Raw genomic sequence first — 15063 nt, 5'->3', positions numbered from 1 at the left:
AGATCCATGCAGCCTTTATCCAGCTAGGTATTCCCAAAACCTTAGCTCAAGTGTAGTGACATAAAAGAAAAGGTGCACAGGGCAAGACTCAAGTGTAAAGCTTTAATCACATTTAATGCACACGCAAATTAAGTTGCACTTACTAAATACAAAGTGTAAAATGCATTTACAGCGAGCGCTGAGATCATACAGCTTACTTGTCTCACAGACGTAGTTAGTTCACGCCAGGCAGAGTTTCCGGATCCTGTGCCAAATTGCTATAGTAGCTTGTGAAGACAGATAGGCTTGTAAGTCACTGTTAGCTCCAGGCAATATGCAAAAGCCTAATGCGTTTCCCCCGGTCTACAGCCAGGCTTCTTCAAGAGGCAGAATAAATAACGGATATCCCCGGCATTGCGCCTTTTTATTTAAAGGCGTAGCAACCAATCCATGATAAGAAAGAAGTAGAAAGTCCAATTAGACTGGAGGGTGTATGTGATCACCAATCCTGATTTTGAGTAGAAGGTCCAATTAGACTGGAGGGTGTATGTGATCACCAATCCTGATTTTGAGTAGAAGGTCCAATTAGACTGGAGGGTGTGTTTAATCACCAATCCTGATTGGGAGAGTGTGTTGGAGTTCTATATTCAAGGACATTTGACACATTGTAAATGTAACATAATATAACCTTTTAAAAACAACATAAATAATACATATATGTTACGCTAACAGCACTTAGTAAAAAAAAAAATAACAAATAAGTATATTGAATAAAATATAAACCTAAAAACTCATAATAAGAAATAAAATATACAATAAATATACTAATAACTAATTGATGTTCTATGTATAAACTGAAGACGCTTTAAATAATCTTATTTACCAATGTTACCAACAAGTGTTGCAATATTTGTAGCAATGTTCTCATGGAAAATAAGAATGTATATGGTTTTTTTTTTTTTTTAAAAAAACCCTATCACTCTAAATCCGATGACCTACATGGAGTTAACTAATTTACCGTTCATTTCAGATTAGTGTTCCTGGGTCCTATGTATAGTATAGAACAAAGAGCATAAATGCTGTAACAACTTGAAAATTCAAAACAAAAAAATCGAAATGAATCAACACCAAGACAATTGGCACTCTACACCATATTCTAATATAGCATATATTAAACACCACAACAGTTGCTGCAAATCCCATGCCTAGTAACACAGTAACAAAATATTAAATAATAGAACATATTATTATATATAAAAAAACATATATTTTATTTTTTACATTTTTAAAAATATTTTTTTAAAAATTAGATTACTCCCTAAAATGTGTTGAGTACAAATATCAATTAAATTAAATATATCTGTATAGAAAAGATTAAAAACAGTACTTAATGACTTTACATAAAAGCTGCTACATCTATATCAATGTTCAGACCTAAAGGTTGTAATGTTTTTAACTTGTAGATCCATTTGGTCTCTAATTTCCTAAGTTCAAGTAACCTATTCGGTTTTGTTTGAGGGACCCAATCTATGATTTGTATTTTCAGAGAACATAGGTTACTACCATGGAAGTCGAGAAAATGTTTAGGAACACTATGTTTAAGTAATTTTTCTTTAATGTTATAAATGTGTTCATTAATTCTACGTCTAGCTTTCCTTTTAGTGCGGCCGACATAAATGAGGCCACACCCACATTCCAATAGATATACAATATATGTGGAATCACAGTTGCTTTTAAACATGATATTAAATGTTTCTGTTAATTCACTATTATGAAATGTAGGCGATTTGTTTATATGTTTACACATATTGCACCTAGTTTTACCACATCTCATGGTACCTTTTCATTATTTAAGCCAGTTAGTTCCCTCTATAACATTATCTTTCCTTTTATTAAGTGGTTTAATTTTACTTGGGGCTAGTATATTACTTAGACTTTTTCCTTTCTTATAAGTGATGTTAGGTTTAGTGTCTAGATGTGGTCCTAAAAGGGGGTCAGATCTTAGTAAGGGCCAGGGTTTATTAAGAATGCTTTCCAACTTCTTGGAACCTTCGTTGAAAGAGGTAATGAATCTTATAGGGTTGCTTCTAGGGGATTGCGATTTTATTAATTCCTTGTGTATACTAGTCCCTAATGATAAAAATTAATTCTGTTTGCTAAGAAAGGTCTTCATATCTCTGGATGCCGCTTTGGATCTAGCTTCTTGTATAACTTCTTTGCTATATCCCTTATCTAAAAATTTATTTTCAAGAATATTGGCTTCTATTTCATAATCTGGTATATGAGTACAATTCCTTTTTATACGTAAGAACTGGCTGTATGGAACATTATTTAGCCAGCTTTTTGTGTGTGCGATTTTAGCTTGTATAAAACTATTTAGATCAGTGTTTTTTCTAAAGTTCTTAACTGCTACTTTGCCTTGATTATCCTTGAAAAGATCCTTTCTGATCATGGATTGGTTGCTACGCCTTTAATCAATGCCAGGGATATCTGTTACTTATACTGCCTCTTGAAGAAGCCTGGCCGTAGACCGAGGGAAACGCATTAGGCTTTTGCATATTGCCTGGAGCTAACAGTGACTTACAAACCTATCTGTCTGCACAAGCTACTATAGCAATTTGGCACAGGGTCCGGAAACTCTGCCTGGCGTGAACCAACTACGTCTGTGAGACAAGTTCGCTGTATGATCTCAGCGCTCCCTGAAAATTGATTTTTTTTTTTTTAGCAGATTTAGAGCCAGATTAAGAGTGGCTCACTAACAGTTACGTGCAAGCGAAAATGGGTTTATTGCAGCTGTTTGCACTTGGTGGTTGTAACGCTAATATTTCAAGTTGAAAGTAAACAAGATCACTTGAGCGCAAAAAAAATCAACGCACGTTGATTTTTTTTTTTTTTCCTTGCTTTAACATTAGTGCAGAAGTGAAATTTGGCAGGGTTATTGTGTTTCATGTTTATTTTCCAGTGTTAAATATAAGATCATTTGGGTATACAGTACAATATAAATAGACTTGATATCATTGATAAATGTGAAGCAGACCCTGCTCCAAAGAGCATACACTCTAGAGGTTAGGAGTGAGACATAAGGTGTAAAATGGTTTATAGCTGGAGGATGGACAAAAAGTGGTGGTTATAAAACGTCATCAACATCTGTGCTGATAATATGTGCATCATTTAAATTATTCAGACTTGGTCAAGTAAAGAACAGGTTAAAAATGGTTACAATGTAAGCAAACAGGGTTACAAGCATAACAGATAAACAAAAACACATTTTAACTACAATTACATTAGATCATAATATTCATTTGTGATATTGACTGATGCAAGTGGTGTGGTCTTTGTCAGAAACCTGGAATGAGAAATTATCCAAAGTTTGTGCACATTTTTAAGATCACATTTTTCCGTGCTTGCGTCACATGTTAAGTGTGTGCATGTTTTACACAGCTAGGAAATGCTTTGATAATTCACTGAGAGCTGTAAGAATGCTTCAAACAAAGGAACTACCCTGTCCAACCTGCTTGCAGTTTTTGTCCCATCTTCCATAGAAACCATTGCAAAATAGTTTAATAATGTGTACAAATCGTTTTATTCTATTTTAAAGTAAATAAAACAAAGTACAAACTGAAAAGGTAAAAGAAATGCATATTTAAGTTCTAGATTGCATTGCATTTGTGTCTCCTTCACATTGATAAATATATAGTGTAATTTCTTTTTCTAGAGTCCTTAGTAATACTTGTGCAAGTTTTTAAAAATCTTCCCTATTGTATTCAATAATAATTGACCAGGGACTTAAAAGATGCCATGTTTTGTTGAAATCATTGCAACTGGTTATGGAATATCTGCTGGATGTGAAGGATCTTGTCTACTTGTTTACTGTAGATGAAACAGTTGCGCGTAAAACATAGTCAAAAAGGTAGTTTAGTTGTTGTTGTTGTTTTTTTTTATAGATGTCATTTAACCAGTCATTACGAGTCGGTATATTACACAATAGGGAGAAACCTGAAAGCCCATACAGCATAGTAAAATATTTAAAGAAAGATTAATATGAGTATATCTGTTAACTGGTGTCTTGAATGTGGCAAAATGTTTTATGTAGCTACACTTTCTTTATTGTAAGTTTCTAACTGCTTGGAACGATACAGTTATATAATTCATAATGCAGCATTTGTGATCCAGGAAAGAGATCAGTCAAATGCATATAAAAGACACATATTATATTGATGATTGTGTATTGATATAAGGAGCATCTACACTGGTCAAGGGCTGCAATAACTGGATTGATAATTGTCAGTTATGCATTTTTCTAGCCTTTTATCCATTCATAGTCATTCCTTTTAGCCATTTTTAGACTATATTAGTGGGTACCATTTAGTTACAAAAACTATTGTTTAGAATTGACATTCAATGTCACTCCAGAAAATGGAGAAAAAAACATGCATCTATGCAAAAGAAAAGTTTAATCTTGTACTTGTTTCTTTGTGTGTGGAAATATAAATGTATTGTTGAATACAACATTGAATGATCACAAAACCTTATAAACATGTTACTTTATTTAGTATTTGAAAATACACTATTATGAATTGTGCATTTTTTAAGATAAATATCAGAACAATTCCTCAACCACATGTGGTTGTTAAAGGTGGGTAATAGAAGAGTTAGGAACATTTTGGTTTGGTTGTTGTGGATGAATATTGACTTCTCATTCAGACCTTCAATTATCTTTTTGGCTTCCTCATAGCTTGGCCTTACATTTGAATTACTGTATTTTTGTTTTAACAGATTACAGATGCATATGGTTCAAAAACAGTTCAGTCAACGCCAAAAGAAAAAACAAATGTAAGTATCCAAAACACATTTGCTTTTCATGAACAGTACACAGTACAGTTTTGAAAAGAGTTATTAGTATAGTGAACCTGTATTAAGGCAAGTCTTTTCTATTTATAAATCAGTCTGGGTAGCTTTTTATGAACAGTAACCTAAGCCATTTTCTTTTTGTAGTCTGTGGAGAGAATTCCATTGTCACCCCCCAAACCTAGGGATATGAACAACAGCTCAATAAGTTCAGGTATGTGTCTTATAGTAAGTACAATGCAATGCAATATTTTTTATAATTCATCACAGCCTCAGCCACAAATTTGTCCTTATTTTTTATTATTGGACATTATCTCATATATAACAGTTTGGTATATCATTTACCTATCAACATAGTTTCAATTCAATATTTTCAGTGTCATATATAGGTTACTTGTGTGTGTAAGGTTATGAATCACATACATTTTGTATAGCTATACACTTTTAAATATGTTTTTAAATTGGTATTTTTTTATTTTTAAGGTTTTGAAAGACCAAATCTGAAGCCTTATTGGTCCACTGAGAAAACTTCCACTTCTTCAGAAGGGCTAAATTCATCTCAAAGATCGTCTGGAAATCCTGTGATTGCATCTAGTAATTTCCAGCCCATATGTGACAGATTTCCACAAAGTAGCAGTTACTCTGGTAAGAGGTGGGGCGGTTACAACTTTTACCCCATTATCCAGGATTTAGTGTTACAGATGCAAATAACATCAACTATTGTTTTGCTTCAGCTAGGCTAAAATACTCTTTCAGCTGCAACAGCTGTAATATGACATTTGTTTCAATAACATTTTAACATAGATGTCTGCCTAGAAAATAAATCTACAATACAGGAAGTATAAAACAAATACGAAGAATTTGAAACTTTCTCCAGTACTGAATAAATAATTGTTGGTAGAGTGTAAAAAAAAAAAAGGCAGCCAAAGTTTGTCTTAAATAATAATAATTTTCTTGTGTTCTTAAATTACGATTACCATACATTTTGAGTGTGTGATTAATAAGAATATTTGTATCTTTTTAAGGTTTTGAAAACAAGGAAAGGACGAGATACGAAGCTGAAATGGCTCCAGTACCATCATCAAGTAACACAAATAATGAAGGACTCAAATATAACTCTGGAGAGTCCTCTTCACAAAACACGACCATGGACACATCTTATACACCTAGAAGCCAATCTGATGGCAAATCTCTTGTCCACAATGAAATGAACACTGCAAAGATTTCTATAGGAGAGCCACCTGTATTGCCGCTAAATGAACCACCTGTTAAAACAGTACATGGCCAACTTGTAAAACCGCTAAATGAGTCATCTGTAAAACCGCTAAATGAGTCATCTGTAAAACCGCTAAATGAGTCATCTGTAAAACCGCTAAATGAGTCATCTGTAAAACCGCTAAATGAGTCATCTGTAAAACCGCTAGATAAGACACCTGTAAATTCACTTGGACAACCACTAAGTGAGCCACCTGTAAAGCCACTCAGTGCACCACTTGGACAACCGCAAAGTGTGACACCACTCAGTGTGCCACTTGGACAACCACAAAGTGTGCCACCTGTAAAACCGCTCAGTGCACCACTTGGACAACCGCAAAGTGTGCCCCCTGTCAATTTACTTAGTGTACCACCTGTGACACCGCTAAGTGCACCACTCGGACAACCACCAAGTGTGCCACCTGTAAGACCGCTCAGTGCGCCAATCGGACAACCACTAAGTATGCCACCTGTAAAACCGCCAAGTGCACCACTTGGACAACCGCAAAGTGTGCCGCCTGTAAAATCGCTCAGTACACCACTTGGACAACTGCAAGGTGTGCAATCTGTAAAACCGCTCAGTGCACCACTTGGACCACCACAAATTGTACCGCCTGTTAAACCAATCAATGAACCAATCAGACAACAGCAAGGTGTGCCACCTGTAAAAACGCTCAGTGCACCGATTGGACAGCCGCAAAGTCCAACAACTGTAAAAATGCTTAGGGCACCGTTTGTAAAACCGCAATCTGTGCCACCTGTAAAACCGCTTGGTCAACCACGAAGTGTGCCGCCTGTAAAACCGCTCAGTACACCGTTTAAAGAACTGCAAAGTGTGCCACCTGTAAGACCGGTAAGTGCACCAATTGGGCAACAGCTAAGTGGGGCACCTGTAAAACCACTCAGTGCACCATTTGGACAACCGCAAAGTGTGCCACCAGTAAAACCCCACAGTGCACCACTTGGACAGCCGCTAAATGTGCCCCCTGTAAAACCAGTGATTGAGCCGCCTGTAAAACCTCTTGTCCCTTATCCTATAGAGTCTGCTGATTCTGTTACCATGTCTAAATCTGTAGCTTATAGTTCTACACCTTCTTCCTCTAGTACCTTGTTTAAGACATATTCAAACTCAGTGCCTGTTAGTTATATGGTAGGGAAAGCCATAAAAAGACCGTATCCTAATTATTCTTCTAGTAGCCAACCTGCAAGCAAATTGCTTATCTCTGATAAAAAGAAGACTGAGCCTATTCCTGTAAAACAGCCATCTAGAGAGCAAAGTGTCGCTTGTAGCATGGAGACAAGTGATCTTAAGGTCAAGTCGAATGCTGATGCCAACAAGCCACCTTCCTCTTCCTCCAGTGGCTCAAATGAGAAAACTTCAGAATCAAATTCCCCTGGCACGCAACCTAAATCAAAAGGCCTGAGCCCTGATATACTCAAGCTCCTCAAGGGGAAGGACTTGGATAATGTGATTAAAATCCTCACAACACTGTCTCCATTTTATCCGGCCCTTCAGGGTAAGAATTTGTTTATTTTCTAATTCATCATTTTGGAGCACTCTTATAACTGAAAATAACTTTTGATATGCAATTCTGATTTTTTTTAACACCCAGTGTATTGATTTACATCTTCCATAGCAAACCTCATTTTTTCCTTCATACTTTTTTCTTTGATTATTTTATTTATTTCTTCAATAATGTGTTTATTCTGTTTTATCTTCCTTTTCATCTGTGGCTCATATAACTTCATTTCCATTATGGGATAATAAAAAACACACACACATATATATATATATATATATATGTGTGTATGCCCACTGGGAGGAAGCAAAAACAACCCAACACACCAGAGCTATAAATCAATCCCACTGACATTGAATCCTTAGTAATTGAGTGAGGTGAGTTCTGAAGTGCTGATCTACTTGTTGAGAGGGTTCTCTAACCGATCTTAGACCTATTTCCTCCGTAGAGTGGCTAATAAGGACAGAGGAGTAGCCAAGGAGTTTTTGACCAGGCCTGCAATGTAATGTAACAGGCCTCCAAGGTGAAATGTGGACTTATCTTCCTGGGTTGTAGAATGCTGTTCTTTGTGAGATTCTTGACATGCGTGCACCGATGGGCCTTTCTACAGGAAGCAGTTGTCTGCAGCTGAGATAAGCACTATGGGGCTGAGATAAGCATTATGGGGTCTGTTGGTTCATGTCCAACAGACATAGATGAATGACAACAGTGATTTATCATTGTACAAGCAGTTTTTGTGAACTGCTTGTGCAATGTTGCCCCCTGCAGATTTGCGGCCAATCGGCCGCTAGCAGGGGGTGTTAATCAGCCCGATCGTATAGGATCGGGCAGATTGATTTACACAGCCTCAGACCATGTGGACCAGTTCCGCTGCTTAATAACTGATGTTTCCGGCAAGACTGAAGGAAACAGGGGCATCAAGCTCCATTCGGAGCTTGTTAATTTGGCCCCTATGGGTGAAGGTGCTTTTAGACTGAACATGTACATATGATTCAAATAGTCTGGGGACATATATTTTCCACATATTTTATTTTTAGTAGTTTTAAGGCACTTTTAAAACATTAGTTAAAATGGGGTTACTGTCTCTTTCAATTCAGTGCACTCCAGAGTTACTTAAGATTGGTAATGCAGACTTATTTACTCACCTGCACTAAAATCTTAGATTTTGACATTGGGTTTTGCTTTAGCTTTTTTGTTTTGTTTTAAATATAATATTTTTCTTGAATTTTTCAACAATAAAATAAAAATAACAGATACACATAGGTCAATAACATAACATTACACTGTAATATTATACAAAACCACTACATTAAAATAGTAATAATTCAACAGGACTGTAAATAAATACAGATTTGCACTATCCACATTCTATACCATCCATTATAAGCCTTCATATACAATAGCAATTTATTAAAAGGACCCTGAACACCTGACCATTACTTAAATGATAATACTTTTCTTAAGGTTTATGCAGCACCAACATCCATACACAAAATCAATGTGCAAATGACCTGATAGTGAAGAACTCCTAATAGACCGAAGTTTTGTTGTAAACCATTACTTATGTTTTAGACAGGGAGCCACCATGTTGTAACGTACATTATCAAGGGAGCTGCAGTCATACTCTTTCATCCTCCATTGCCTCCACCTTAATGCCGATTTCATTAATGTCATGCTTGAGACTTGCAAATTACTCCTTAATGCCTTGAACTACTACTAGTACGTATGGCCAACAAGTCAGCTTTAGTGATGGCGGCAGAGCAATTGTCTTGAGGATTTTTAATGCCTCGACTGTTTCTTGGAAGTTATAATTATCAAAAGTGTATTTATAATGAGTCAGCTGTCAATATTTCCATGGAAAACCTTGCATTAGCGTTTACCTGTAGCTTGGTTATGGGTTCATTTTTTAGTGCACCTTGTCAATAGCTTTTCCTGTTTTTGTGATGCTAGAACAATCTCAACATGTTGGAGGGGAAACTCTCAAGGCTTTCCCCCAAGCACTTTGACTGAGGATTCAGGGTTAGTTGGAAGGATTTATAACATAGCTAATTAATAGTGTGTTGTGGTGTTTCTGCCTCCTAGTGGACTGGATGGTCATTTTCCCACCCGTGATGCCTCGTGGACTCTCACCATAGTGAAATAAATTAATTTACCAGGTATGCATACATTTAGTTTTTCCTAAGTTCTTTTGATGGTTTATATGCTATGTTCACCTATTTCCTAGTTTATCATGGTCCTAACTGGTTGACATCATCAAGCCCATTTTAAATAAAAAATAAATAATTTACCAACAGTTCAGTAATGCTTTTAAATGCTACTTACCTTGCAAAAAAGTTGAGTACAAAATATGGATGGAAAAAATCTATTGCTATGTCTTTCGTTCTTCACCCACTTCACCTCTTTCAGTTTCTGTTTTTCTCAAATGCTTAATGATCAGATAAAGAACAATAATGAAAAGCAATCTTAAGGGGCCATTAAACTTATTTTTTATTTATGCATAGAAAAGCAGCACTGCCATATACATTCATCACTTAGTTTGCTTACGTTTTCTGTCATTTAACTCTCAGACTTATATTTTTTCCCTGCCCTCAGAGGTTGGAATGCAAGTAAAAGAAAGAATTAAAGGGACACAAACCTTTTATTTTTTCTTTGAGGATTTGTACCTGTATTTAAAAATAATAGAAGTATTTTCATTCAAAACATATTTAAACATATTAAAATTGAATACAAATAATATTGTTTCAAGGTATTTGACTGGGAAGGGTAAAAGATGGCACATAGATTTACATGCAGAATTAAATCAATTCCTTTATTACATCAGACTGAGGACGGGGAGAGTTTCCCTGAAACGTCATGTATGTATATGTCAGTGTATATATGTATTTATGTATGTGTGTATATATATATATATATATATATATATATATATATATATACATATACATATATACATACAGTGGTGCAAAAAAGTATTGTCAGCCACCATGTGTGCAAGTTCTCCCACTTAAGAAGATGAGAGAGGCCTGTAATTTTCATCATAGGTATACCTCAACTATGAGAGACAAAATGTGAAAACAAATCCAGACAATCACATTGTCTGATTTGGAAATAATTTATTTGCATATTATGGTGGAAAATAAGTATTTGGTCACCTACAAACAAGCAAGATTTCTGGCTCTCACAGACCTGTATCATCTTCTTTAAGAGGCTCCTCTGTCCTCCATTCATTACCTGTATTAATAGTACCTGTTTGAACTTGTTATCAGTATAAAATACACCTGTCCACAACCTCAAACAGTCACACTCCAAACTCCACTATGGTGAAGACCAAAAAGCTGTCGAAGGACACAAGAAACAAAATTGTAGACCTGCACCAGGCTGGGAAGACTGAATCTGCAATGGGCAAGCAGCTTGGTGTGAAGAAATCAACTGTGTGAGCAATAATTAGAAAATGGAAGACATACAAGACCACTGATAATCTCCCTCGATATGGGGCTCCACGCAAGATCTCACTCCGTGGGGTCAAAATTATCACAAGAACGGTGAGCAAACATCCCAAAACCACACGGGGGGACCTAGTGAATGACCTGCAGAGAGCTGGGACCAACGTAACAAAGGCTACCATCAGTAACACACTACGCCACCAGGGACTCAGATCCTGCAGTGTCAGACGTGTCCCCCTGCTTAAGCCAGTACATGTCCGGGCCCATCTGAAGTATGCTAGAGAGCATTTGGATGATCCAGAAGCGGATTGGGAGAATGTCATATGGTCAGATGAAACCAAAGTAGAACTGTTTGGTAGAAACACAACTCGTCGTGTTTGGAGGAGAGAGAATGCTGAGTTGCAACCAAAGAACACCATACCTAGAGTGACGCATGGGGGTAGCAACATCCATGCTTTGGGGCTGTTTCTCTGCAAAGGGAACAGGACGACTGATCCGTGTACATGAAAGAATGAATGGGGCCATGTATCATGAGATTTTGAGTGCAAACCTCCTTCCTTCAGCAAGGGCATTGAAGATGAAACGTGGCTGGGTCTTTCAGCATGACAATGATCCCAAACACACCGCCTGGGCAACGAAGGAGTAGCTTCGTAAGAAGCATTTCAAGGTCCTGGAGTGGCCTAGCCAGTCTCCAGATCTCAACCCCATAGAAAACCTTTGGAGGGAGTTGAAAGTCCGTGTTGCCCAGCGACAGCCCCAAAACATCACTGCTCTAGAGGAGATCTGCATGCAGGAATTGGCCAACATACCAGCAACATTGTGTGACAACCTTGTGAAGACTTACAGAAAACGTTTGACCTCTGTCATTGCCAACTAAGGATATATAACAAAGTATTAAGATGAACTTTTGATATTGACCAAATACTTATTTTCCACCATAATTTGCAAATAAATTCTTTCCAAATCAGACAATGTGATTGTCTGGATTTGTTTCCACATTTTGTCACTCATAGTTGAGGTATACCTATGATGAAAATTACAGGCCTCTCTCATCTTCTAAAGTGGGAGAACTTGAACAATTGGTGGCTGACTAAATACTTTTTTGTCCCACTGTGTGTATATATATATATATATATATATATATATATATATATACCACAGCAGAGATAAGCACTCAATGGACTTTGCAAATAAAATTTCACATTTAATGTTCACAATTTAAAAACAGTGCATAACGTTTCGGGACCACATAGGACCCTTTGTCAAATGTGCTTATCTCTGCTGTGGTATTGGAACTCATTATTGAGCACCATGGCATTTATGAACATTGTTACATGGAGTGCATATGTTTGGATAATATATATATATATATATATATATATATATATATATACAGGGAGTGCAGAATTATTAGGCAAATGAGTATTTTGACCACATCATCCTCTTTATGCATGTTGTCTTACTCCAAGCTGTATAGGCTCGAAAGCCTACTACCAATTAAGCATATTAGGTGATGTGCATCTCTGTAATGACAAGGGGTGTGGTCTAATGACATCAACACCCTATATCAGGTGTGCATAATTATTAGGCAACTTCCTTTCCTTTGGCAAAATGGGTCAAAAGAAGGACTTGACAGGCTTAGAAAAGTCAAAAATAGTGAGATATCTTGCAGAGGGATGCAGCACTCTTAAAATTGCAAAGCTTCTGAAGCGTGATCATCGAACAAGGCGCAAAATAACTGCCCATGAACTGAGAAAAGTCAAGCGTGCAGCTGCCAAGATGCCACTTGCCACCAGTTTGGCCATATTTCAGAGCTGCAACATCACTGGAGTGCCCAAAAGCACAAGGTGTGCAATACTCAGAGACATGGCCAAGGTAAGAAAGGCTGAAAGACGACCACCACTGAACAAGACACACAAGCTGAAACGTCAAGACTGGGCCAAGAAATATCTCAAGACTGATTTTTCTAAGGTTTTATGGACTGATGAAATGAGAGTGAGTCTTGATGGGCCAGATGGATGGGCCCGTGGCTGGATTGGTAAAGGGCAGAGAGCTCCAGTCCGACTCAGACGCCAGCAAGGTGGAGGTTGAGTACTGGTTTGGGCTGGTATCATCAAAGATGAGCTTGTAGGGCCTTTTCGGGTTGAGGATGGAGTCAAGCTCAACTCCCAGTCCTACTGCCAGTTTCTGGAAGACACCTTCTTCAAGCAGTGGTACAGGAAGAAGTCTGCATCCTTCAAGAAAAACATGATTTTCATGCAGGACAATGCTCCATCACACTCGTCCAAGTACTCCACGGCGTGGCTGGCAAGAAAGGGTATAAAAGAAGAAAATCTAATGACATGGCCTCCTTGTTCACCTGATCTGAACCCCATTGAGAACCTGTGGTCCATCATCAAATGTGAGATTTACAAGGAGGGAAAACAGTACACCTCTCTGAACAGTGTCTGGGAGGCTGTGGTTGCTGCTGCACGCAATGTTGATGGTGAACAGATCAAAACACTGACAGAATCCATGGATGGCAGGCTTTTGAGTGTCCTTGCAAAGAAAGGTGGCTATATTGGTCACTGATTTGTTTTTGTTTTGTTTTTGAATGTCAGAAATGTATATTTGTGAATGTTGAGATGTTATATTGGTTTCACTGGTAAAAAATAAATAATTGAAATGGGTATATATTTGTTTTTTGTTAAGTTGCCTAATAATTATGCACAGTAATAGTCACCTGCACACACAGATATCCCCCTAAAATAGCTATAACTAAAAACAAACTAAAAACTACTTCCAAAACTATTCAGCTTTGATATTAATGAGTTTTTTGGGTTCATTGAGAACATGGTTGTTGTTCAATAATAAAATTAATTCTCAAAAATACAACTTGCCTAATAATTCTGCACTCCCTGTATATATATATATATATATATATATATATGAAACGTCACGTATATATCTAAATTTATTGGAGCCTTTTCAGTCAATTTGCCATATACCATATCCCTTCTAAAACCTTTTTATCAATATTAAAAATATATATATATTAAAAAGTATATAAATAAGTGTTATACTTTTATTTTAATATGTTTTTGATATGTTTACTTAAGGTCTTAAGTTGTGCTAAATATTCTAGCACAATTTTAGTTTAAACTTGAGCACAACTTGTAATATGAACACTGTTTTAGCGCGAGGACAATATTCATTGAAAGAATATGCTGCACTAGAGAAATGTTGGCCGCAATAACCCTTCTCTGGTAAATCAGTTTTACCATAATCTTTTAATATCAAGTCGCACATTAATATTAGTGCATTCAAGCTATACTAATCGCGTTTTGTGCTCTCAGTATGCCTCTTGTAATCTAGCCCTTATAGTTTATACAGATCTTTTGCAGTGTAGCACTTTAAAGGGCATAACACCTATTGCTTTGAGTAAAACATTTTCTTCCACGTTAGCTAGAGAGGCCAACATTCAAATTTCTGTAACCTGTAAATGCTGCAAATAAAAAAGATAGTTTATACAACTTGTAGAATTTTGAAAACCTAGGTTAAAAATTTTGCTTTTTTTTGGCTTCTTTAGGGAGTGTGGGGCAAAACACATTTTCTTTCATACAGGTAGTGAGAATCCACAATCCGTTCATTCTGCAAATTACTTTTCCCTACCACTAGGAGGTGGCAAAGATTCCCTAACCCCAAGAGCCCTTTTAAACCCCTCCCACCTCACTAGTAAACTAGTCATATATTGGCCTCCACTGGAGGAAGGTGAATAATGAAGATGTGGGTGTTATTCTTCTGTGAGTGGGGGTTCTCATACTGAGTTGAGGTATATTTCCCCTCATAGTGCAGTGTTTGTCAGAGGGTTGCATATGGAGTATGGGTTGTGACTTTCTTTCATTTCATGGAAAATTAGCCTTCCACAGGTGTTGCGGGGGCTTGTTCTTTGCTTCTTCCTGCTGGGTCTTCAGTATACCACTATTGCATATCCTCTGCTGATATGTTTCATCACTGGTTTGGCTTTCTGCTGGCTTTAC

The 15063-nt window shown here is 36.9% G+C and overlaps 1 protein-coding gene across 1 annotated transcript in view; it reads left to right on the top strand.

The window, feature by feature from the left end:
* Positions 1-15063, top strand: part of LOC128660490 (uncharacterized) — a gene marked incomplete in the record, with an annotated part of 570712 nt that overhangs the window by 551673 nt on the left and 3976 nt on the right. The window contains 4 exon segments of the mRNA XM_053714367.1: positions 4756-4812; positions 4975-5041; positions 5311-5472; positions 5853-7598. Coding sequence (XP_053570342.1) covers positions 4756-4812; positions 4975-5041; positions 5311-5472; positions 5853-7598 — 2032 coding nt within the window.

Source organism: Bombina bombina, chromosome 5 (genome assembly GCF_027579735.1).
Source record: "Bombina bombina isolate aBomBom1 chromosome 5, aBomBom1.pri, whole genome shotgun sequence".
Classification (NCBI taxonomy): Eukaryota; Metazoa; Chordata; class Amphibia; order Anura; family Bombinatoridae; genus Bombina; species Bombina bombina.
This window is presented reverse-complemented; position numbering and strand designations above follow the sequence as displayed.